General features: G+C 39.6%; 1 protein-coding gene across 2 annotated transcripts in view; it reads right to left on the bottom strand.

Moving 5' to 3' along the window:
* Window positions 1-3,923: 3,923 nt before the first annotated feature.
* Window positions 3,924-27,567, bottom strand: part of pdlim2 (PDZ and LIM domain 2 (mystique)) — a 56,220-nt gene continuing 32,576 nt past the window's right edge. For both annotated transcript variants that reach the window (XM_083554072.1, XM_083554073.1), the window contains exons 7-10: window positions 14,307-14,428; window positions 7,852-7,991; window positions 6,293-6,404; window positions 3,924-5,163 (exon numbers count right to left, since the gene is read on the bottom strand). In XM_083554072.1, coding sequence (XP_083410198.1) covers window positions 4,971-5,163; window positions 6,293-6,404; window positions 7,852-7,991; window positions 14,307-14,428 — 567 coding nt within the window. In that variant the 3' untranslated portion in view covers window positions 3,924-4,970. The remainder of the gene's footprint in view (window positions 5,164-6,292; window positions 6,405-7,851; window positions 7,992-14,306; window positions 14,429-27,567) is intronic.

Genomic DNA, 27,567 nt, shown 5'->3' with positions numbered 1-27,567 from the left:
TAGTGTACACACACACACAAAATAAGTCAGACTTCAAACTGCTGGTACAAAATCCAAGTGCCATCAACAGGATAGAAGGATCTGCTTTGGGGAACATGGTCATTGTTAGAGCGGAAGTCAGCGCCGAGGTTGCTTATAGGACACACCCATCCCAGCGATCCCGCAAATCTTCCTCATCTGGTGCGCAGTTTCCTTTTAAAAATGTCACGTCCCGAAACTGCACATTACATCAAATTGTACTTAATGGCATCCAGACAAACTTTAATGTCGTTCCAACATTCTCTCCCCTCTCCTCTCTTTCTCTCTCTCTCTCTTTTTCATATCGCTGCACAGCCAATCCCTCTCTCAGTTCCACATCTGGAGTCTATTCCAGGTGGACTAGAGAAAGAGAACATTAAGGGGAAAAAAAGGAGGCAGGAAGAAATAGGGGGAAAAAAATAATCCAGTGGACAAGAATGCAACGAAATAGCAGTATAGGTGTGAAAGGGCGGCCATGTTGTTTTTGGATAATTGCCCACCCCTATTTCGATTTAGTGTGGATCAGTGGAGTATGAAACGCATCATAACTCAGGATCAACACTACAGCGTGTCAGCCAGGGTTCTTTGTGGGGTTTTTTTAGTCCTAATTAATAGCACACAAAGTGTTGAAGTGATTTATCCTTGTGTTAATAGTCAAAGTTTGCAGGTAACCTGAGAATCAAACGTTTTAAATTCAATTCCAAACTGCATTTGAGGATCCCTTCCATTTCATTCCACTTCATACCACAGGATGTAGCGAATGCCAAATGTCAATCTTATGGCCTCCAGCCCAGTAGCATATCCAGGAACTAATACCAGTGCGGGTAGTGTGAAGGGATTCAGAGTTTTACCAAATAATATGACACGATTTGTATAATTAGATTAACGAGTGTTATTTGCTCACAATTAGGTGGCGCTACGATGACACACCATAATTAATAACATACAATTCTAAAGTGGTCACCTCAGTATTTCCTAAGTGTCTATTTAGCTGCTTAGTAGCTTTCAAACACAAACAGGTGAAATTTACGATCCAGATTGGTTTCGCACAATAGCACCTGGTAGCCATTAACACGTGATTAAACAAATAGAAAATGGTGCGTTTTAGAAATCTGGGGAAGGTAAATATAGAGGAATTATAAATGATAATGACGGCATCCGTTTTTGAACATCATTATAGCACGATTACTGCACAAGGCGTGCTATATGACATGAATACACACTGTGTGTGTGTAAGATCCACTTATAAATAAGCATTAGGAACAGTTACAAAATATTTCACGGGGTTCAAACCTTCCTTCAAGTACACACAAGACTGCAGCCATGCAGTATGTAGCTCTGTGTAGTTCAATGAGCAGTTTATATTTCTATATAACTGTTTCCAAAAAAAATATTGTTTTTGTTTAGAGGTTTAACATAAATTTTAGATTGTTAAAGTAAAAAGCTATTCTAAACAACTTATAATTAGCATTAGTTTAAATGTTTTTTTCGACATTACCCATGACGTCAACGCGAGCACTGGAGCTCGGGTGAATATGTTGGTACCAAGAAAGAGGGATGCAGCAGCGCTTTAGTTATACACCGATCAGGCATAACATTATGACCACTTGCCTAATATTGTGTTGGTCCCCCATTTCTTGCCAAAACAGTCATGACCCATTGACCATTATAAGCATGAATTTCTTCAGCATTTTGAGCTACAGGAGCTCGTCTGTTGGATCGGACCACATGGGCCAGACTTCGCTCTCGACGTGCATTAATGAGCCTTAGACACCCCTGACCCTGACTCCGGTTCCCCACTGTTCCTTCCTTGGAGCACTTTTGATATATACTGACCACTGCAGCCGGAAACACCCCACAAGAGCTTCAGTTTTGGAGATCGAAATTTGTCCCCTGTCAAACTCGCTGAAATCCTTACGCTTGCCCCATATCCCACCCACTAACAGGTGCCATGATGAAGAGAGAACCATTGTTATTCCCTTCACTGGTCATATTGTTATGCCTGGTCAATGTAGATTGTTCCTGGTCTTACACTGCTCTGTCTGTAACCTTCAACATTTATTCTGGACTATCGAGTTCACACCAGTCTCTGTAGCACTTTCTATGTCGGATTTCTCAATAATATGGACTTTAGTTTAAGGACAGAAGAACATGCATACATTCATACATATACACAGACAGACATGACTATTTACTGTATACACTATTTTATAGTGGATTTTTTCCTCCAGGTATCACTAAGAACCGCATCCGGTCCTCCAGAACGTTCCTTTCCTCAGGATATGAAAGACAAACCTTATGTTTTGGGAAAAATTCCAATCAATCCGTCTGGATTTTTTAGAGTGAAATTACTTCCTCGCAAAGAATCGAACATTGCAGCCAACAAATATATGAACAGCTCTTTATAAAAATTTCTTTTGAACTCTAAAATGTAGCCAGAGCTTGAATGTCTGAGCAGTGTCTTTGTGAAAAAATACTGCCACCTAGTGTTGTGGCTGAGTTTGGCACAATGATGCATTCTCCATTCTTGGTAATGTAATAAGGAATGTTGGATGTTGGACATGAGTGCATCAAGTTACTACATTCAAAATAAACGTTGAGTCCATTGTTAGTCAGGCAAAGATATTTGACCACTGCAAGAGTGTGAGGTCAACAGCACCACTAGGCTCATTTGTGCTGTTTAGAGCCTGAGGCTACAGGAGTCACACATTCCCATTGGGGAGTTTGGTTGCTTCCCATCAGGGAGTAACAACCATCTGATTACACACCCATTAGGCCACTCAGTGGAGCGCACTTCCTGCTGCTTGATAGAGTCGGAGCACCGCGCCTCAATGGGGATTTCTGGGAAAAAGATTGATTGCAGAGATGTCTGTTAGCACATGTGCGACTTGGACACAGACAAGAGGGCAGTGTTAAGCATGTTGGAGTCAGCCAATAGGCTTTCGAACTAAAGGAAGGGAAAGTTGAGGTCGTTCATCTCTGACAAAACAGTTTAAACTGTCAGCAGAGAACATTCTATAGGAGTGTGCATGAACATAAACACTGAACCTACACACTCATTGCACCAATACTCCAGTTCTAAATATGCAAAGATAATTACCTGAGAACAATGTTTCTCCTAAAAAAGGTCTAACAACTTTAAAAAAAGTAACAGGGGTTGGGCTGGGTGAAGGACTCAAACATTTCTAACTACAAATGCATTAGTTCTCTAATTTTCCTGCTAAACATAACACACAGGAAGACGTATGTATAATATGAGCTCCATCTCTTCTCTATTAGAGTCACTGTGGCCCTCTAGTGTTTAAATAAAGAAGAGCATTTGATTCAGAGTTCATACACTCCTACAAGCAGCAATAAATTGGGGGTAAGAAGTAAATAATACACATTTGATTGGATTGTTGTCACTTTTGACCTTAAAATTGTGGCGAATAAATGATCATATAAATAGATATAGGCACATTAATGTGCTATTTCATAGCTATATTCTGATATATTCACTATTAAGTCTATTCCCCAACAATTCTAAATGAACGGATTAAAAGGATTCTAGTGGCAGATGATTTTAAACTAAAATTGAATGTGTGTTATCGAAACATACGTGACCTCATGTAAGTAATACGCGACAATTTAAACCCTTGGTTGTTGTGCTGTCCCAGGAATCCGGAGAGATTTATAGAAAACGAAACAATTAAAAAGCAAACACTCCCCGTTCGTGCTGAACTAATAAACAACTTGATAGTCCACGTTTCTCTTGAAAACAAATACTAGAGAAACGTGTACAGATACCTCATTTGTAGGATCTTACATTCCCTGTTAAAAAGATCGTTGCTCTATTAAAAGCTAAAAATCTATTTTGAATGTAAACAAGCCAAATAAAGAATAATAATCCACATCACTCACTCAAATCATTAACATCATTACATTTTATATTTGAAAAAGAAAAAGGTGAGGAAAGCCCAGCTGACGTTACAATCCACAAGGTTTTTTTTTTTCTCCCCCGACACAAATCATCCATCAAACAAGTCAACATTAGTGGAGTTGTGTGTGTAGGAAAATATGCTACTTGGGTAAAGTCCAGTATTAAAAATAATATATATATATATAATCTGTCTTTATATAGTCAAAGTGTTGTGTATTCAGCATCAAGTCTGACATGCATGAAAACCTACACATACTACCCTGTCCTCTACCATTCCCTACATATAACCATTTAAAGAAGAAATACACGTATTTACATAGACATGTTATTACTCATATTGCTTTGATATACATTACATCGTAAGTAGAAAAAAAAAAATTGAAAGAAGAAAAATGTGTTTAATCAGGGCTGACATTTTAAGTCAATGGTCTTGAATCCATGTAGACAATTGCTGCGGTTTTCTGTTCACGTTTGCATCCCTGTTTGAGCAGCCCTGAATTAAACAGACATACGTGTGTGTGTTTGTAGGCGTGTTTCTGCATATATGAACGGCAAAATACTTTCGATTTATAAGTGACTGATAAGTCAAAGAAAAAAAAAAAAAAGAAAAAAAGCCAACTCGACCGCACACAAACACACAATGGAAACCAGTCCCGTGTGCACTATACATTTCTTGTGATGAATATTAAGGCATGAAGCAGATCCCGGGTTCGTACGTTTCTCTGAATCCCAACCGAAAGGCGTTTAAATGAATCCATGGTAAAGAGAGAATGCGAACTCAAAAAATTGAAAAAAGCTTAATACAAAATAAAGAACTGGCAGGCAAGGATTAAAGTGAAGGATACGCTGTACTGGTTTATATGACACTTCTTTCACCCCTCCCAAAGTCAACAGCTAACACAAGTCCCACACAGCTAGAGGGTGCTGTTCCTGCGAAAGCAAAAGGAAGCTGTGTGTCCTGTGCAGGTTAGTCAGAGTTCGCCGTGCTCTTTGTGCAGGAAGGCGTGATGGAGGGAGTGAGGCAGCAGACTGTTCAGTACTGAGGGGAGATGGGGTGGCGGTAGCCCGCTCCAGGCCCCTGATAGCGCTGGCGAGCGTGCTTCTCGCAGAAAAGCTCGTCTCCCACCCAAAAGTGGCCGCGCATTTTCAGGTTGAGGCCGCATTCTGTGCAGGTGTAGCACTCGGGGTGGCGGAAACGCTCGTCCAGGATCCTCACGGCCTGGGTGCTGGGACACAAGCAAATTACACGTCATGCATTCAACAGACATACTTGGTTTTTTTTTGTTTTGTTTTTTTAAATGATTCTGCTTTAGAAATAATCTTGCTACCACATTCTTGTACTCTTTTCTTCCTTATAGCAACTAGGTTCAGCTTTTTAAATGAATTTGTTAATAGAGTTTTAGGATACTGAATAACCAATACTGGGGTGGTGTTCCTCAGCTCAACACAAGGCATGGTTACAGTGTCCACCAAAATTGTTTATTACTCTTCGAACACAGTAAATTGCCAACGATTACAATATACTAAAGCTGAAAGACTTTTTTTATTTTTTATTTAAATACTGTGCAACTGGCATTGCATATTGTGATTGTGGCCAAGGGAAATGGGAAATTTTCAAACCAGGAGTTGGTGACCATGGGACTTGGTCCAGTGGTGCACATCGATTGCTGTAAAAAAAACTTTTATAAGAACGGCGTGAGTGCGAGTGCTGCGCAAAGAAAATTCCGGCGTCATTACCCGTTAGGACGTCATGATCGTGTCCTGTCTGCTCATGCAAGTACAACATGGGGGCGTAATTTTGAAGAAATGGCTTAAATCATGACGTCCTAACACTCATGCTATCACCGTTCTTAGAAAAAAGACTCCATTGCTCCATAACCTATAAATAATGGCAGGCAAAGTGTAACGCCAAACTCTAGTTCGAGAAAAAAAAAAAAAACCTTCTCACATTTTCAACCTTCCACTCCTTTTCCAAAGGGTGCCAATAGTTCTACATTCGTCAGTTAATTGTATTCAAACCTTACTTTTTACTAAATCGCACCCATAGGCGTGCTCCTTTTCTTTCACACCTTCGCACGCGAAATCCACGTTCGTCAGTACGAGATCGTTGCAGCCACGCAATACTGATTCTCACAGGTGTATAAACCCATAAATGCGAATGAATGAATGAGAACAGCACCAGCCCCAGGCTCGAACATCACCGTGCGCTTTATTGCTCACTTATTAATCTCTAATTAGGCAGTAAATTCACACACCATAGGAACAAGCCAGGACACGGCATGCGTTTGGGTGTTCATTTCCTTTCTGCTGCGTGATTACAGAAGTAAAGAGCGAATGCTAACGTTTCTCTCTTACACAATATTGTTGCCGCATTTTTCACAGGTGTGGTATTTCTGGACTCCGGCGACAGAGGATACAGGCTTAGGGGGATTCGGTGACAGCTTCCCTGGAAACATGAGCGCGGCCTCTGTTTAAAAAACAAAAAAAAAAACACACAAATAGACTAAAAACTTAGAAACATATGAACTGACTAAACCGGCTTTTATACAGTCTCGGTAGTCGAATTTAAATAAAAGATGAAATTCTTCACAAGGGGGCGCAATATAATTGTTGAGCAAACAATGCAGCCATCATTCAGATGAAACAAAAGCGTTAAAAAAAAATTATAATTACACTTGAGTACACGGCTTTCTCTTTGTAAAGGAAAACTTTTATAATCGTATAAAATTTGTTTTACTACATACAGTTTTCTTTGTTGTTTTTTTTAATCGGTTCTCAATAACAGAATGGAAGAAAATGGAGGAAAGATGTTTGTTGGAATTGCTTTATCATTTCTTGCAATCGGTGAGTGATTTTGTAAATAGTGGGTCACAATGTGCAATCACCAATCCAGAAAATTCCACAATTTTGTACCTGGTGCTGATGGTGCGGAGCGATTAAAGTGTACCAAAGTGCAGGTGACAGTCAATAGCTGCATTATATTTCAAATTGAACTCAGTGCTTCACTTATTTGCTTAAGTAGCAAGCAAATATATTTGATCTATACGCATTTTATTTGCTAATGCACCGAAACATGATTTTCCATGAAATCCATTATCCATCATCCTTTGTGTTGTGTAGAAGAGCAGAATGACTAAACGGTACAAATATGTCGATTTTCTGTCAAACTGCATCCTGCTTTTCCTCAACAAAATCAGGAAAATCTGGTTCCAGCACTAAAAACTCTGGAGCGCTTGAGCTGGTGACGTCATGCACTATGAGGCAGTATTGTTTTGTCCCCGTAATTTGGGCAAGTTTTTTTGTGACCACATTTAAAACAAGACGTGAAATGGAATATCAACTGTGAATCTGGGTTCAGAGTAAACAGGACACAAATTTCTTAAACAAGAAGCTCCACAGTGAGAATAAACAGCTCTGGGTGGTGAAATAAGTGTCTGTGGCAATTAATATTTTTTTTTTATAATGATATTAATGTGTGGACACTTGGATTTGATGTCGGACAATAAAAATCTGTTAAAGCACGTTTGCAGTTGCCTGGATTTATTATAATTTTTTTTTACAGGGCGCATTACGTCATCGGATTACGTCATCGATTCTCTAGTTTTACTTAGGTGGTCTTCTGATCTCCTCTCTGGTGAACACTAAGAAACCTGATTATAAAATCTATGATAAAAATCTACTATAAAATTATTGCTGCGCAGGTGTGAGATGAGTGTAGGAGTGAACGATCACAGACATTCCCTCACATGCTGCAGACTGAACCTGAGGTCAAGTATTAGTCTTGATATTAGAAATAAGATACAAACACTCACTCAATTTAATGACAATTAGACAAAAGTTTGCAGTGACTGGAATACTTTTAACGTTTTCTGTTACGACAATTAGGGATTGTCGTGCGAGTGCGTGTATTTCACCTTGCTCATCAGCCTCCAGCACCTCTTGCAGCATTTTGAAGGTGTTGGACTGGCGAGGAGCTGAACGCGACTCCTTGTTCTCCTGAATCATCTTGTACACCTCGGATTCACGATCAAACCGCTGCATCGCAAAGTCTGAGCTAAGAGACACACAGGACAAAACAGGGACAAGAAATCATTAAACGAACAGATCAGTAGTGTAAGTTTACTGCTGAAAGTCATTAATTATGTAGATTTATATTCATTTTACTGCACAAGTAGTAACTGTTATAACCCTATCGACTCTAACTCATTGAAACACCTGCATAGATTCTGCTGCACCTACACACTGCAGATCAACATGGTTAATACAAGACACCATGAAGACAGACTGGAATCCATTAACCACAGCTAATTATACATTATGAAATCAAACGCTCATGAAGGTCCCAGGAATCAAACAATCAAAAACCTAAAACTTTCCTATAAATCAGGCTGATCATTTTGTTAATGGGAAATTAGGACACAAATTTCTGTCTAGAACTGATATATTCACAAAAGAAATTGTGGTTGAAATTTTTCGAAGATGTACAAAGTAGATATTAAACGCGACTGGTACAAAACACTGAAAAGCTTTGAATCATGTATGAATTTCAGGCTGGAGCAGAAAGGAAAAAAAAAAAAAAAAAAAAAAAACACATTACACTTCCAATTTACAAATATTTTCCACAGTGTCTCATCTGAAACCAATTTTTCCTGAATTTTCTCCCACTTATTTGTATGAACTATAACCCATGACCTAAACTTATAAAGACAGACAATAACTATGAGATATGGATTAAAGGTTGCTGTGTTGTCGCCGTGTTGCTTCACGTCGCTTTGGGAGGATTCATGATTTTTCCTCATGAAGGCCAAAGTTTTGATCAAATTTTTCAGTTTATCCACTGTTTAAAAGTACAACCCATCATCTTTCAAGCACTAGATTAGCGTGCTCCGGATCATGCCAACATTCTTCTTTTGGTCGGTCATTGCAAAGATGATAAAAGACTGGCATGAGAGTAGCCTTTCATGCTAAAATAGAACCATTTGACAAAGAAAAGTTTTCATTCAGTGTTCTTAGAAAGGAGTAGGGGAAAAAAAAAAAAAAAAAAACACAGGTTCTGTAATCAATGCTTGGCTCCTTTCCTTTGAAAACATGTGTTTGTTTCAAACCATTTCCTCTAGTGTTTGGAACAAGAGACCTTTGAGAAATGCCTGAGAACAGCCGCTTGCCAGCACTAATTTGATTCTAACCAGAATCAACTGAGTTTAAAGAGATACTGCATTGTTCAGCTCTCGCACTCATGTAAGTTATGTCTGTATTAATATTAAAATGAAAAATGCACAAATAAAAACAGGAAAAATTAATTAAAAAAAAGGAAATCCGACACCACTTTGTTGAACAAAGCCGTCAGTACTGGATGACCTTCATTCCTTGTTTCCTGAAACTCTGCTTTATGCATAATGTTTGAGTTTCATGTAGTCACCTGCAGTGTGTGTCAACTTGGAATTAATCTTACATAAACATAGATATGATTTTGAATAATGAATATCTCGTAACCAGGTGATCATATTTGTTTGGGCTATGATTGTTATGGGTTGAACATTATACTGTATAAGGATCTAGTTTACAAGTTTAATACAACTAATTCTAACTAATACAATATGAATCTGCCATTTGAAAACATACAGGTTTTTGTTATCAGAGCCACGTTTTTGAGAACATGAGTATGCTAGTAGCAAATACTAACAATGCAAGGGATTTCAGTGCTCCAAATGTTCCCTGTGAAGAGAAACCGAGGATGCGGTGTCTGGATTTGGAAGTCTAAAGGGACAGAAATGTAATATCCAACCTACACGTTTGGGCAGTTGCAAAGCAAAGAGAACGAATAAATTAATGCATTTTAAATGATATTTGGAAAATACTGTATTTGCTTTTACTTTTGTATGTTAGCAAAAACATTCATAAAATAAACACTGATGCTTTGTGTTACATGGATTCAAGTTCTTGGATGGCATGCCGATGGCACTCGCTCATGATCATGCATTGCTTACCGGGTAAAAATAAATCAAATAAAAAAAACCACTAAGATGTGACATTTCTTCTCAGAATGAGTAAAAACTCTATTCATCTCTCGCTATAAATTAACTCCCCTTTTAAGCCTCTGTGCTTAACAGCAAGGTTTTTGGGTGATATTTATAGACGCGAGAGAGGGGGGGGGGGCAGTTTGAAAGCAGGTATAAGAAGTGATTAGAAGCAGTTGTAATCGAGAATCTGCAGTAAGTTTGAGTGCATTCTTTAGCAGTGTAATGCCGAAAATAAAACAGGTTATGGTTGGCATGAATTTCCGAAGCAGGGGCCCAATTAGAACGATATAACGAATAAGCTACTGCCTCTCCACAAACAGCCTGTGGCTAATGCACACATGCGCACACTGTGTAAACTCGTTCATCCTGATCTGAAGGACATGACTCGCTTTAGTTTGACAGTATTTATCTAAACACATGCGGGCACAACCTCATTTTCCCTCCCATCAGCATTTGGCCTCAATTACAGTGCTAGAGAGAAGAAAAAAAAAATGTGCTGAACCTTTTACAATGGAGTTATGCTATGGCACTGCTGGATTCAGTCTTCTGATTGCACAGATGTTGATTGATTCTCTATAATAGGAGACAAATGATAACCAAATATCACTACAATCAGTACCCTCTTGACTCCTTGGATTTTGCATGACCTGAATATTTCGTTAAAGCTTTTCCCTGGCTTAATAAACACCAAGAACATCAGTGATTCAACAGAGCATGTAAAGCACTAATGCGTTTAGCAGGGGATCCTTGATAAATCATTATGAACACCGTTGCTGCTCCAGGGGAATGTAAAAGCACTTGAGGACCATTATACTCGCTCTAATATTGAAATTGTCACATGAAGATGTGCAATAATGTGCCGATCCTGAGAAAGAAGCTGATTGTGTATGTGGGAGTGGTTCTCGCCACTAAAAACCTGCATAACAAGTAGGCGATACTTTGCATGTTTTTCTCGGTGCGTTGTGTGTTCCCTGTAAGAGCTAGCTGATGAAACGATGGAATGAGACGCGTACAGATTGAGATCAGAATGAGCGAGTCGAAGCGGGAGGGGATGGCAATGCCCTGGAAAGACAAGGCCCTGACAACATGTGACGACTAGTTCAGAGCCATATAGGTGAGATATAAGGCCTCCTTAAAGAAAATTATTTGGGTTCCTGCCTGAGGTTTGAATTGCAGCTGGAACTACAGAGCTGCTGCAGGAGAAAATTCAAACACCTTCTGACCAATCGGATTGGAGAATTGATCGGCACTGTGGTATAAAATACTTAATGAAATATTTTTTTAAAAAGCGACAGAACTAAAGAAAATGTGTGTTACTGATATAAACAGAGTTTGGTGTAAACACACATTAGATAGAGAGAGACAATTCAAAAGACAAAATCAATGAATAGGCAGGAGGATGCGATGAGGCCGTATTGGACACAGCCATGTTCTGTGAGGAATGCCCCAAATTGAATCCAGATCCACAGACTCCAAAGCAGACTCACTTTCCCCCCTTTTTCTTCTGCAAGACCTCCCGAGCTATCCCTTTCCACTCCTATTGCGCCTCCTTCAATTGCTTTCTGCCCTGACATGGTTCGGGACAGGGATCCCCAAATCCCCACAAACAGCCAGTACGCACTTACATTACTTCATCTATTGATGGTTAAAAAAAAAAAAAAAGGCACAGTGAAAAAGATAGAGAGAGAGAGAGAAAGCAAACAAAGCCCCAATTAGGATTATGTCTTCATTATGTACATTGCAAGCTATTTTTCTAATAAAATATTAAGGATTCTATTGGTCTGCATCTACTTTAGCCTGCTGCTGATCTTGTTAAAAAAAAAAAAAAAAAAGCCTTCAAACAAGATCTAGTCAAAACAGACGACATCACAGCCCAGAAATAAATCAAAAAGGAGAAGTGCTTGTATCAACTTAAAACATGTCCAATATATTATGTCTATAAACCTGTGCTGCATAAAAATTACACACTTACCTCAAATACACACAGCAAATCCTTTACGGGTACTACTAAACAGATGCCAATGACAGCTTCTCTCTCTCTCTCTCTCTCTCTCTCTCTCTCTCTCTCACACACACACACACACACACACACACACACACACACACACACACACACACACACACACACACACACACACACAAACACCTGAAATTGACTCAGAAGTGCACACACACTCACTTGCAAGCTTATGCCCATTTACACAAATAACACACCCCTTTGCTGAGCTAAACGGAGAGTTTCAGTCTACAAGGTGTGACTCCACTGTACTGTATAAAGAGGAGGACTCTATATGCTAAGCATGGAGCGGGTGGAGCTAGAGGAGTGTGAACCACAGGAGTGTGTGTATGAGCGTGTACAAGTGTGCCTGTAAGAAGAGGAACAATTTGGGGGCAAAATGAAATAATGCTTTTAGCAGCACAGACTGAAAGAGTCGAAGAATAAACGACAGGTTACAAAAAAAATAAAAAAAACAGCAGAACAGAGAAACAGAAAGAGCAAGAAGACAAGAAAAACAGAAAGAAAAAAAAAGACAAACAGTAAGAGACACCAATTTCAGCAAAGAAATGCCCCACAAAAGTTCTGGAACCAAAATGAACCAAATCTGCTCATTATATAATCATCTATTTCTTGTGCTTGGAAAAGGCTGATCTCAAACAGGGCTCATTAATCTTTATAGATGATGTCATTCATGATTGTAGCAGCAGAATGAATTCAAGAGTCTACAAAAACATTCGGTCTGCCAATTTACATAGAAATGCATCCAATCTAATTAGGAGGAACTTCTTTATGAAGCAAGAGAACTGCCCAAAACACATTCGCCAGCACAACTAAGAACTTCATAAAGGTGTAAACAAAGTGGAAGGTTTTTGACTGGCTGAGTCGATCACCAGACCACAACCCAATTGTAAATGCATTTTCACCCCTGAGGAGGGAACTAAAAGGAAGAAGCGTCTTCGAAAACAAATGAATGAAGCTCTGGTAAAAGTGTGGCAAAGCGTCATGAAATAAGCATGCTATATTTCTTTGGATACCTGCTGCGATCGCGGTCAGCAACCAAATAAGACATTGAAAAATAATACAAATCAGGGGTTTATGTGATCATTAATCAGGCTACATCTGCACTAATCCGGATCAATTTGAAAATGGTGTTTTCGTCTAAAAACGCTCCACGTCCATACTTATTTTCTTCAGTGTGCTCATCCACATTGAAGACTCTTTGACCTGCGTCATTTCCGCCTGCCGTTTATTTACTTTCCGGCTTTTTGAAATGACGCGACGACTAAAAATTCGTCATCGTTTCCGACAGACACGGAAACGGCATTTTGCAAATGTATCCACTTCAGAGGAAGTTTTCGAAAAGCTAAATTTTTGTTAAATGAAAAAGACAAAAACTTAAACAGTGTGGACTTGGCCTCAGTCATGCATCTTCACCTGATAAGAATTTACAGTTCACCAAACTTGAGCTTTGGAGCACAAAGACTACCAAAACTTCTTCACACTGGAATTGTGTTTTCAGTGGCCACAGTTTCAAGCTATAAACATGCACCCAAAAATTAAGTGATATTTACTGAATATCTATCCCAATACTATACTTTTTCTATCTTCAAATTAGGTGGTCTGTCACCAAAAAGGACCCATCAGGAAATGACGCCTGGTCTTTCGTCTTATTTTAATCTCAATCCCAAACGTCTTCAGTGTATTGCAACACAAAGAATTGTCCTGACTGTTCAAATACTTCCCAAGCGGATGTATGTTCTGACCTGTCATGGGGTCTGACAATTCTTAAATAGAAAAGCTGAAATGAGACAACAAGGTGTGTGTGTGTGTGTGTGTGTGTGTGTGTGTGTGTATGTAATTGAATTAACAGTCATAGACCAGAATCATGCACTGAAACAAAATGTGCTCTGATTGCAGTGTAAACATTCAGAGACATGCAGACGAGTGAGGATTTTAAACTCAACACACACAAGGGTATAAAACAGGAAATCTGTCTGGATGTGGAAACAGCAGGTCAGAATAAAAGGAACCATTTACTGGAGCTTGAGGAAACGTTTGCAGTTTTTCTCCCTGGAGTAGGACCAGAAATAGTTTGTGTGAAAGTATGTACGAAACAACAGTTAATAAAGAATGTATTATTCATTCATAATAAAAGAGGGGGAAAAAAAAGGAAGCTGACAATTCTGATATTGTGGGGACATTTGGCTTTTTGATTATTAGCTTTAATCAAAAGTTAATGGAGCAAACAAAAAATCCAAAATGATTTCCTGTTGATTAAAAGCAGCATGTAAATTATACGCAATTTTTTTTTTATCTCTGTGTGTGCGTGGGTGTGTGTGTGGGTGTGTACCTGTTGCGGCGAGGGGAGATGGGTATCTCTCGGTCAATCGGACTGTGTGGTGAGTAGCGATCAGGAGGAGTTGGGGTTCGACTGGACACAGAGTTGCAGCGACTGTCCACTGGCAAAAACTCCTTAAATCGTGCAGAAACACAGCACAGTTAGAATCAGTACAGGTTAAAAAAAATGTATTAATTAAAAAAAAAAAAAACTAAAGAAGGCATTCTATAACTCATTTCAGGGGACCTATGTATTCCAGAGAGCTGTAGATGAACAACAGTATGGCAAAACAGTCTTCTTTCTCTTACATCAAGCTCATAACAAACTATAATCCTAGGTATTTATTCACTCATCTCTTACTCATACATATGGCTTGGGAAGCTCAGAGAAATCTAGATCTTCCGGAGTGCTTGAGAAACAGTTTGGGAAACGCCAGTTTAACTTTCCATGCCTGCCATCATTAATGGTTTTTGGTTTTGGCAAACAAACTTGAGCGAATGATGAAGAACAAAAGGAATGCGAAACAGTGACTTAATCTTGCATTCTGACACCGTGACATCAGTCTATATTAACATTAATAAATTCAGAACACTGTCGAGTGTGTATGTGGACTTGTTTTTATATTTGTGTTCCCACAATGATACACCGCTGACAATTTTTACATTGTGGGGACATTGTGTGTTTCCACTAAGCAGCTTTTATTGAAAAAAGGTAATTAAGCCACAAGTTACTAAGGTTAAAGCATAGCATTAATAAGCTGGTTTAATACTGATGTCCGTGGAAGGTCCTTACAAGAAGGACAAATGCAATTCTGAGCACATATTTTAAAAAAATATATAAAAAAACAAGTGTTCCCCATAGCAAGGCACCCGATATTGTTTAGAGATGCCAGAGCACATTATAGTGACTGAGCAAGAGTTTGTGTGCGGGTGTGTGGTTGGAGAAGTGGGGTGTGGGAGTCATCTGTCTGTTAAGCCAAAATGATTGTTTCCGAAGGTTAAGTTTAGTCTCAGACAGTTCGTTATTACCTACAGCGAAACGCACAAATACAATTCATGGAAACACTGTGCAACAATTCTAGCAAAGTGAGCGTGTGCTTTGTTAAAGCGGATTCCTGACGTCAGGCAGATACACGCTGAGGTGATGAGCCTTGGTGGCTTTTCTCTCACACACAACAGAAAAGAATAGTTAATATAAAGTGGAGATAATACGATAAAGAGAAAAATAATCCGGCGGAAAACATGAGCACAATCGCTCACACACCTGCCCCAGCTGAGGGATGTCATCTGTGTGAGCATTAAGACGTTAAACCTTAACCTCATCTTCAAAGAATGAGTAAATCGGCTTATAATCCTGACTAAAGCTTTAAGCACTCGCTCAGTCAATGGCTTCGGGGGCCTCGGCATGAGTGAAAGCTTGTCTGCATTCCTAGTATTTATCACCTCTATTTGAATTGGGCCCATACTGTAACTATACATACACACTGCGTCAATGTGCTCACACATGCGTGCACACACACACACACACACACACACACACATCTTAAACTTATCGTGCCAGCTGTGCTAGTGGCTGATTGCTATTTATATCAGCGCTCCAAGCAATTGGGATGAGATGACAGAGACAGAGCTTGCTCGATGCCAGATGTTTGGCTTTGGAGTTTATCACGGCTGGTGCTCACATGGCAGTTTCGGGATCAGAGCGCAATTGCAACATCTGTCCATTTCAGCTGCACACACGCAGACCTGAAAGCAGGGCCAACCTATGAGAAGGATTGGCTGTATGGACTCCAACAAACTTGGGTTTGTTCAGAGATGAACTTATTAGCGATGGCAGATGTATAAAGTGCAGCAAATCAAAGAGGAATTGACATTTTTTGGGGGAATGGATAGGCAAATGTCCAATCTGACCACTAGAGGGCAGTCCCTACAGCAGAACTAGCTGAGGAACAAAGTATTTCGATTTTTTTTTAAGGGCAGAATATTTTAAGGGCGCTTCGGTCGTAACACTTTGTGGTCCTCCACCACACCAAGGGTTTAAATAATAAAATCCATTCCAAGCAAAAAGTAATGAGGTGTATCACACTTCCCTCGGTTCATCCTTCTTTGCTTCAATCGTTGGTCCACACAACTTTGCATTTTGCTAAAATTTTGGTATTTGGTATTGTACTAATGTACATTTATCTATTACTATAATCTACTACTTTATTGACTTTTTTTTTCTTTTTTTTTTTTTTTAAAAGACTATGAATAGATCAAATGATCAAAATACAAAAATGGGCTCCTGGCTTCAGCATGCTGAGGGAAGACAAAATACTTTGGCAAAATGACATGGGATTACCCAAGATGCCCTTCCACCAGTGCCCATGTATGAGACACCATCTGGGATCACAGAGTGGGAGAAGCTCTCCGGGTGCCAAAGAAATAAAGTGAGTGAGAGAGAGAGAGAAAGAAAGTGAGAGAAATAGAACAGAGCGAACTAAAGAGTGGCGATTAGAGCTGACCGCTTCAAAACCAACAATTCTGATCATTCTGTCTTTTTCCTTTGTTTAAAGGTAACTAAATCCCTTTGGTGTTTCCTACAAACCAGGTCTTCAAAACACATGCCCGAGCTGAAGGAACCACAAAAAGGAGGTGCGTTCTAAATTCACAATGTAACATGACTGACAGGCAAGAGGAGCTCTCTCGTGCTGATTGGATGGATGTCGGTACACAGTGTTTGTTTTGTTTCCTGTCTACAGATCCTCGGTTGCCGCAGAGATCAGGGTTTTTAAGTCAACATTGAAAAGGTGTTACGACTTAATTAAAAAAAACCAGTCACGTAAAATGCTGCCTGGTGTCATTTCGTAGGCTTCTTAAGGTAGACCAGAGCTTCAACAAGTGTTTTTACATACTGTGGTAATTAATTGATTGATGGCATCAATTGTTGTTAGTTTAACGACAGATTTCTGATAGCTGAGATGTTATCTATCTAAAGTAATCATAGAGCTGCTGAAATGTTCCAATTATCTTCTGTGCTGGAGAAATCCGAGAAACTAAAATCAAACACGGAAATTCTTTAGTCCAGTTCACACAAAAAGCTAGAGTTTGTTTCCATTATATGTGACTAATGCCATAGGACCAGTTCGGAGAGATGGTGCAGATGTACACTGTTCTCCAGCCCATTGATCACCAGAATAGCTTTGCAAATAAATCGTTCATAGTGCAAAATGTTGCTTTACCCAGTAAGGAAACCATGATCCAACTCTACCCTTATGCTCATTTTCCAATCTGAAGCCAAGCTGAATCATCCTTACCAGGCATTTGGGTGACAAACACCCAACCAATCAGTTACGATCTAGACAAGCTCGAATGGAATGTACACAAAACCCAAACAAAGGAAACTGAGGAATACAAAGTTTCACCCTAGCATGAAAGGATAATGTGTGCGCACAGGGAGAGAGAGAGAAAGAAAGAAAAAGAAAGAAAGAGAGCAGGGCACTTACTAAAACACATCCCATTTCCCATAAGCTACATTAAGTGACCATAAGGTGACCATTAAGACTCAATTGCGTGACCAAACAAATCAGATGTCTCAGTTTACCATTAAATAAGACTCAGGATATTATTACATGTTGGAAGCAGGACATTCCTTTGTGATGTGGTGTTTGTGTTGGACTGTGACAGAGAAAAAAAACGAAAAAAAAAACAAAAAACGAACGCACACACACACTTCTCTCGATGGCACAACTTGGCATGCCTTATTAACTCCATCCTCACCGCAATCAGGAATTCCATTAAGCCCCAAAACACACACACGCACACACACAGCCAGAAAATTGTGGTTAAACCTTTTGACAAATGCATGCTGCTTTTTTCCCCAAATCATTCAGCAAAGCTTGTTATGTAATAGAGGACTTTATGAGGCATCACCCAGGACCTCAGGAACTGCCTACTGGTGTTTCAGTCTTCATTTTAAAGTATTGAAGAAGGATGCATTTTTAAACATAGCTACATACTGTAGCCCCCACCACACACACACACACACACTAAAATTTAATTGAATACTAACAGCAACACACATAGTAAAAGCTTTAACATGTGTTACAATCGCAGTATTTACACCAAATCAGGCCTCACATTATAACATGACTGGTGGTGAAGTAAAAAAAAAAAAAAAATGGCAGCAAGTGAACATTTTGTCAGGTTGATGTGTTAAAAACAGGGAAAATGGGCAAGCGTAAGGATTTGAGAGAGTCTAAACAATTGCGATGGCTAGATGACAAAAATATGGAGAAAAAAAAACAAAACAAAAAAAAAACATAACCAAAACATATTCACCTGGATAAATTTACTCCCTAGAGGTATGCAGGTATAAAAGACCAACAGAAAGACAGGGATTAAGAAAGTGAGAGAGAGAGAGAGAAAGTGAAAGAACGATAGGACCTGCCTCTTTTGCTAGTGGATATGAACTGCACGTAAGCGTATCTTTAATAATTGGTATGTGTGTAATAATTGTGAACTGTGTGCGCTTGTTCCATAACTGAGAAACCACACAGGTAGTAGATTTTGCACCTCACATCTCACACACAAGTTCTCCTATCCCCCTACTAGCCAATCAGATTGGAGAACTCCACCGTAAATCTTTGCACACCCAGTTTGTGCGTCCCATCAAGGACACCAAATTGGGATTCTCAGTTCAGGATTCAGGACTTTCCTTACAGCCTTCGAGTACATTTAATTATTTTTGTCTTCACATGAAGCCTGTGTCTGGGGTTGGAGTTGCCAAGCATGATTTGAGACACATTAATTTACTAATGGGTTGGAGATAAAGCTAGATCAACGTCTTGTGTCAGTACAAATAGGTTCAAACTGAGAACACGCATCAATCATAAAAGCAGAAACGATGTCTAGAAGTCCTTAGGCAGTTACAGAAACAGTATGCTGGGAATCGTGACAACAGATTTATGGCAAGCGACACGACATTTGACTAACAGATTGTATGAACAGAGTAATCAGTTTTTGATAAGCGTCTGTCCTCGTTTGGCATAGAGCAGTCAAAAGCAAGAATTTTTTTTTTTTTTTATTAAAAAAAAAGAAGCAAAAGAAATTAGCACACTTGGTGGGCATGCGTTTTCAATAATTTCCATGCCTTTAGGTACATTAAGGGTACAGTGTGTATGGTGTTAAATGGCAAAAAAAATGACCTGCCTTCAGCAAAAAGCCTGAGATTGTAATCACATCTTTTCAAGACTGGCAGGAGAGGCAGGTGGAGGCCCAAAAAAAGGCGAGAAAAAGGGGGATGGTTAAAGCACCCTGAAATGTTTGCTAAGAACCATGACGTAAACACATAATTGGAGCAATTCAGGAGCAAAACAAGACTGTGAAAGGGAATATCTTTTTCAAGCATGAACCCACACACACACACAAATAGCAGGTTGGCTTTTTATGACAAGAGGGCGTTGGGTTACAACATTCAGTCGTCTTGTTGCATGTGGCTACTGGTGAACCTTTGCTCAGCAGTGTCAACAGCCCTTATTACTGATTACTCCTTCAGCTCTGTCATTACAGCCACGCTCTGCACACAGTTGTGTGTGTGGGGGGGTGAGAACCTATGATAATGATGTCTGTCGACTTTGGGCTCTGCATGCTGTTATTATAATCATAAGAACGACCCCTGTGCATTTGCTGTGGATGTTTACGGCTCAGTCGTGTTAGCTGTCGACCGTGAGGCTCTGTCTAATACACAGCGCCGACGACTGGGCACAGTTATGTCTCTAAGAGATGAAAGAACTGATATAAACCATATGGCAGTAAACAAAGTGATTATCAAAGACTATGAGATTTGCCGCTGGCGTGGGCGTGTGCAAGTGTGAGCAAGGAACGTTGTTACCTGAACCCTGCAATGTAATACTGCAGACGTTCGAGCTGTTCCAGCTAAAACCTTTAACTGGACACGTTATTTACAAGGTCTACACCCACACTCCCAGTCGGATAATTATTATTTTTTTTAACCAGATAACCAAACAACCAGTGACCACTTTATTAGAAACACCTGGTCATTCAAGCAATAGTGGGGTTTTTATTTAATTAAAAAAATAAATAAAAATTGTAAACACCTAAGCCTTGCATTAACCAAAATCAACACAACAGCCTCTTTAACATGCCAAGATGAAACAAAAAAAAAATGTATTGTATTCTACGGACAAATGAAATTAAACTACATTTTTAATAAAAGCTGGTTTTCAAATTGTGGAATTTATTTGAACTTTTTTTTGTGTGAAAATTAGGCCAAAAAAAGTCTAAAAAAAGTGCAGCGGCTGCTGGTAAGGTAGTGTTGAGCCTCAATGACATCTTGAACAGAGGTGCAAAATGTAATCGGTAACATTAACATTGCCGATTGAAATATAGTGGAGTGAAAAGTACATCTAGTGAATCATAAATTTAGTTCAGTAGAGAGTAAACGCTGCTTACATCTTTGATACTTAGTAAAGTAGCCAAAAAATGACCAGCACAGTAACATAATACATTTACTCAAATGCTTTACGCCACTGCCTCTCACGCGTTTAAACGTGCGCGAGAAAAGGCAACGCCACCAAAGATCACAATGTTGCTATGCATAAGAGGAAAGATATGAAGGACAATGCAAAGTGAGTCGTTTCAGTCATGTCCAACTGCAGCTAAATTTCAAGGTCATTAGACATATGCTCCTGGTTAAGGTTTCGTTTCGGCAGCATCACATGCAGACTATTTGCTCCCATTTTCTTTCTCTACTCTTTAATATGACATAAACAACAGTGGGAGTGCAGGACCACAGCCCAGGACTGTCAAACACGTCTTTCACTCCCAGTGAAACGCTTTCATTGCTTACTGTTTAAAATGAGTAGTTGGGCAGAGTTTGCTTGAAATGTTGGCTGTATTTATGTTTTTAAGATGAGATGCAGGATGCATTATATGGGGTGGGTTTATATTATATTGACTACTACAACACTGCGAACCTTGCATATACTTTTTCAGTGATGACTGAACTACCACATTTTCTGGAACACACCCCCACCACCCCATGTTTACATTCAGCACTTCGTTTATGTGATCTGAAAATGGTTTTTTTTTTTCTTGTCTGATAATCACAGGCAGCCTAAAACGCATTTACAAAAAGATCTCTACTGATCTCTGCTGAAATGAGACTCGAGCCCCGTTATACAAAATAAACTAATGCGCATGTTTAGGTGAATGCAGATTGGAGGTTATGGATGAGGTGGTGTGTTTGGGGGCAGCTGCTGAGGAGCCGTTACTCCTGCTTTCTAATGAGCCTGAAATGTCTAATAAATCTCTCTAAGTGGAGCTATCGTTTACAGTGAGATAATCTGCCTCTGTCCTCGACTGTCTCGAACCGAGGGTGTGCGAGTGGGTAAAGAGTTTACAATGTAATTACAGTGCGATATAAATCACTGCCTGATCAAACAGCCACCTGGGATGACTTCTTCACCTCTCTTCTGTCTAGCCATTTTTTCTTTCTTCACACAGGGTTTTCTCCAGTTTTTCTGAAATAAAAATTATGACCCTATAATTATTGACGCTACATTATCTTACACTGCCATGATATTCATTAGATATTCATTATTATTAGAGATTAATAACAGACATGCCAACCTTTATGTATTTTAGGTATGTGCTCCAGCATACACTCCATTACTCAAGAAAAAGAAAAACATATTTCTGTTTGATAAAAACATTTGGTGGGCCACTTGACACAAATCTGGAATTACAGACTGGTGTTCTGATCGCTGATATTAACTGGCAATGCCTGGAAGCCCCGCCCACTTCCACACCACTCTCACACATGCACTTGACTACTCTAGAATTAAAACTCTAACGTTAACCAAGTTAATATTTAGGAAGCAATTAAACACTGCCCAAAAAACTAAACATATCAAGAGTAAAAATGTCAGCCATGTTCACCTCAAACAACTGATCTGTAAAAGCGTCTACATATATGATAGCACTTGATTTCCACTGTAAACCAGCAGTTTCTGACTACACATACTCTCCTTAGACATCAATCGACATGCTTTTTTTTTTTTTTAGCAAAATCTCAAGTCTAATTCAGCCTTCTTCTGTCTTTGACCAAAAGCATTATAAGCTTGGAAAAGCCGAGCAACATCTTACTCTACAATTTACTGCAACCCGCCCATTACACAACCATCTAAGCTGCATTATATCAGAGTAATGAGCTATTCAGTAATCTCTGGTCTACCACCAATCTCTTATACCGGTAATTTCCAACCCATAGACTAGGCCAGCATACCCTCTCAGACAATTTTGAACTCAAAGTCGATGCAGTGAGAAAAAATGCTCACAGGAGCCATTACAAGAAAAATTTCATATTGAAGCATAGACCGAAGCTTAACTAAATGTTTAAATAGGTGAGGGCTATTCAACTAATGCTATTATTTTGAATAGAAAACCATTTTAGCAAAATAAAGTCCAAGCAGAAAGCATTCAAGTAAATTTTAACTATAAGAAATGACAGCAATAAGTAAACATTCTTGTATACCGTTCAAATATTTACCCACCTGGATGATCCAGAGAAGGCATGAGAGAAGGTAATGTGGTCAGATAAGACCAAAATAGAACTTTTTATTGTAAACTCCATTTGCCGTGTTTGGAGGAATAAAAGAATGAGTACAATCCCAAGAACACCATCCCAACCGGGAAGCATGGGGGTGGAAACATCATCTGCATTTTATCAAATACTTATTTGACCCACTGTATAGGTCATATAAAAAAGTGGCATAATTGATAAAGCATACTGCTACTTTTAATTAATAAATTATAACAATGTGTATTTGTATCCATGGCAGAACAAAACTTAAGTAATTAATGTGAACATATTGGCTGTTGCTTCTCCCTAGGTGTAGTCCCAGGAAAAGCCTAGCAACTAGCTAATTATGCCAACTAGGTTTGTTAATGCAGGAAAGACTGACTAAACCTTTCGGAAATAATTGATGGTTAAGAAACCTTCAGAAACACAGTATTTAATAGAAAGTCCACAAATAATAATGGACTCCTTGCAGGTGGTAAGGAGTGGAACTGCCAAGGACATTGTATTTCCTCGGCATTCTTCAGCGACAATGGGGGGAAAAAAACAAAAAAACAAAAAACAAATCGAGCAGTGAATTCTGCCATAGAAACCAAACTATTCAGGTGGTGCAAGTCTAAAACTTTGGTCTGTAGAACTAAAAAATAAATAAATAAAGCATGGAAAAGTAATGTGGTTACCTTGACAATGTTTGGAATGTTGACCTACCAATAAGGCTATTCCATTAAAACTGCACCAAAATCATAAAACAGCCGTATCCTTAGCCAGCCAAAACCTCCCCCATAAACCCTGGCAGCCGAAAGTCCTTTAGCTCTGCTGCCTCTAAGGAGGCCTGAGAGTGATGCTGTCCAACCAGGCCTTGTTTGATTTTCTGACTCAGAGGAAAGAATAACAAATCAAACGTTGCGTTGACAGAGGATGAACAGAGTAGACGGAAGACCACAGAGGGGAAAAGATGCACCTCGTGATTTATCAGTGGGGATCTAATACAGTGTAACTGTGTCGAAACACACATGCTGGCACACGAGCAGGCACTCACTCATAGGCTGAAGGATGCCAAGTTAAATATAGAAGGCCCCAAGCTTAGACCTGTGCATTGTTCCCTAGTGTCTCCATACATAAAGCAGAAAAAAGAAAAACTCTTTGGGATAATGCCAAAGTGGTTTTCGGCCATGCTGTGGAAGAGCACTTCTCAGCTTTTCTGATTTCCGTTTGCATTTTTCCAAAAAGGGAAGCAGGATTTAAAAAAAAAACATGAACGAGACAGAAGTCTGGCAGGCTCTGAACAGTAATTGATGGCTAAATAAATGCTTATCTCAGCCACTGACGAGAAGTCCAAGATAGAGCTGGGGTCCATTATTGATCTGAAATTTGCAAAAGTCTGATTTGATTGATATTGTTTCTTGGTAAGAAATGGCTCTTGAATGTTTTTCGTATGAAGAAACAAATAGGAATCAAACTTTATGCTCATAGACTGGTTAAGAGATAAGATGTTACGATCCACATGCCTCCCAGTGTGCACACACACTAAACTGCACTACAAATATTCTGCTGTATATATTGTTATATTCATATTTCATTGCATTTCTCTTTTGTTTATTCTTTGTGTAATTTTCAGATTTTCTTATTGCTGCTGGTGTCTGTGAGCTGCCAAACTAATTTTGCTGCAACACTGCAATGACAGTAATCTCTATCTTTATTTCGAAAAGTAAACTGTAGAAATAAACATGCAATGGGGTGATAGAGCTCATCTAAAACATCTCCATTCCAGAGACAGCCAGAACAACGTTTCCTCTGGATGAAACCAAAAACAAAGAGCGTTCCAAGGACATGGGTGTGTCTGAGTGGGTGAACACACAATATGAATTGATCTGAATTAGATTAAATCAATGTGTCCGGATAAGTGCGAGTGTGTATACATATGTTTGTAGGCGTGTAGGGTCAATAGTCAGGGTAAGTACTTTAAGTACCTCGCTTTTGCAGCTTATTTATATCCAAATGCACAGGATGCGGCCTGCCACTGCAGCCACAGTTGGTAACCACACAACGGTCACCACGGGACGACCCAGCTGGGCATTGAGTTGCCAATAGCTATCTTCAAGGCGGGAACCCAGTGCCAAAGCCATGATAGGTTTGGCAAAGTGTTCTCCATTGGGGAGACAAACGGCAGCTTCCTAATGCACACAACAGACACGTTCTTCCTTCTCTTCTTCTGTGTGCTGGGGTGTTTCCCTAATGGATTAAAATTGGACTTCAGTCAGGGATTTGAGCATAGCAGGCCACTTGTTCCAAAGTGAAGATAAGAGGATGAGAACTTATGATGAGAAGTGAGTAATCAAAAAAAAAAAAAAAAAAAAAAAAGAAAAAGAAAAATGCAGCATTGCCATTGAGAAGAGTCTGAGAAGAGTAATGTCTAGAAAAAAAGGGAGAATTACAATAAAACCGGTAGTGTTTAAGTTTCAAGATCATTTCTGTAACGCTTTTCCACAATGGACGTTTTCTTAAAGCAGCTTTTACAAAATGCAAGAATTACAAAACAAAATTCACTTGTATTTAAATGTGTGTATTGATCCCTGATTAGAAGCCTGAGAAAAACTCTTAGATGGTATGTGGGAAAAACCTTGAGAGGAACCAGATTTAAATAGGGAACCCATCCTTATCTGGGTGACACCAAGAGTGCGATTATGAAAATCATTAAAACATTACATACACCGGAGAGTGAGATATCCTGGGTAGTGGACTGTGTGATTATGAATAATGTCTTTTCTACAGTCTTATACACCTAATTGAAGTTATGGAATCAGGTGATCCTGAGAAACTAATAAATTCCCTCAACATCTAAAATCATCACAGATTCAACACCAAAGCACACACACATCCATGCTCAAGCCTTTAAATGTTTAATGATGGAAAAACTGCATATGTAGAATGTTTTTAAAATAGTGATAGGTTGTTTATCCTTAAAGTGTGTGAGAGAATGTTTAGTCTACGCAGAGTCATGGCAAGTGATTAAAATATAAAACAGTTATTCTGTGTGACAACAGGCAGCTGAAAGAAAGAAGTGTAACGTCTATTCTAACCCAATTCAGATCCAAAATGCTGCAGAACAAATCTAATCAATGGACATTATCCCGGCTTTTTAAACTAGCTGGAAGTTTGTCCACAAACCACAATGCTATGCCTCAAATTAAGAAAATGTGTTTAGGCCAAAAGCAGAAATCAGTCAGCACTGGACTCAAACCGGTTCGCTTCAGTCAGACAGTAAGGCAGAGGGCGATGGGTCTAATGAAAGCAAACAGAAAGAGACAAAGAGACGATTAAGAGAGCACAAGAGAGTAAAGCGAGTGATTGTGCATGTTGGGGCATGCAGACTGGTACAAAGGCCACCTCTGTATCCCTGATGCCTTTGGGTCATTGGTGACAGGAAGTGGGGAGAACCGAGAAGGGGTTAAATTTAACTGGGAAAAGAAATGAGGGTGTCAAAGAAAACGAGTGCAAGAAAATATGCGAGAGAATAAGAATATAGACAAAATGTGAGCGACAGGGACAGAGAAGACCAAGTAGGCAAAATAGAAAGAAGATCGAAATACAAAGTACGAGACTGATCGAGGGGAAACACATTTCATGAGGGAAAGAGAGAAAAAGACAGAGGGAGAGATACACCCCCCCTCCCTCCCCATACATCCCCACCAGGCTGTGGTACACAAGGAGCAGCCTGTGCTTCAGATGGACAGGAAAGCCAACACCACACACCCCAGAGTGCTTTGCATCAGAGCCTCCATTGTACGTGCCACTTTTCTCAGGACACACTACACCCCATGAGGCAGCACTGATGGATACTCCCTCTTTATACCACTCTCCTGCTGACACTCTCTCGGGTCGGCAGCCTGCCTTTTTAAATGGACATTTCCCTGCTTTAGTCGCGTCGACTCTGCTTAAAGTGCAAGCGAATAAAGGCAAAAAAAAAAGTCTACAACAGGCTAAATCACCTGATCCTGATGTGAACACAATGTTCCACAGTATACTGCGAACACGCCGTGTAGTTCTCTGTGAGAGGGAGAAGGAAAGAGCGAGACCCTTTAGTGGACCTGATGTAAAAATAAATAAATAAATAAATCATGTCCCGTTTTGCATTTAACAGAAACCGTACAGCACCTTGTGAATTCTGGAAAGTGGGTGGCTGGATAGATCTGTGTCACTAAGCTGCAGAAATACACGGTGCTTTCACTCCAAAATTCTACAGCCAAAACCACAATCAAGAAAACGGATCGAGGAGAACATTTTATAGATTTATAACAGGACTTTGAATAAAAGGCAAAATCCACAGAGAACACAGTTTACAACACACTTGCACACATTTCACACACAATTATGGACACGCTCCACCCCCATCCCCAAGTATTTCTGCAAAGTGCTCCCTGAAGAGCTAGGAGGAAATACAGAAAGAGAGAAAGATGGATGATTGGATTCCAGCTGGGGGTGATAAATAAAGAGAACTGGCGAACGGAGCTTTAAAAGTATGCAAGGGAAATGTTTGTCCCCACTCGGGCACCGTGCAGAGCGGCACTTCTTCCTCTTCTTGCCCTTTCCCTGTCTACACGCGAGCTTGTTTTGACCCACGTGGCGCACACTGCTTCACATTCCTTCCGATAATGAAGACCGAACACATAATGCCATGTTTACGACAGAAGCA

Source organism: Silurus aristotelis (assembly GCF_946808225.1).
Source record: "Silurus aristotelis genome assembly, chromosome: 11".
Classification (NCBI taxonomy): Eukaryota; Metazoa; Chordata; class Actinopteri; order Siluriformes; family Siluridae; genus Silurus; species Silurus aristotelis.
This window is presented reverse-complemented; position numbering and strand designations above follow the sequence as displayed.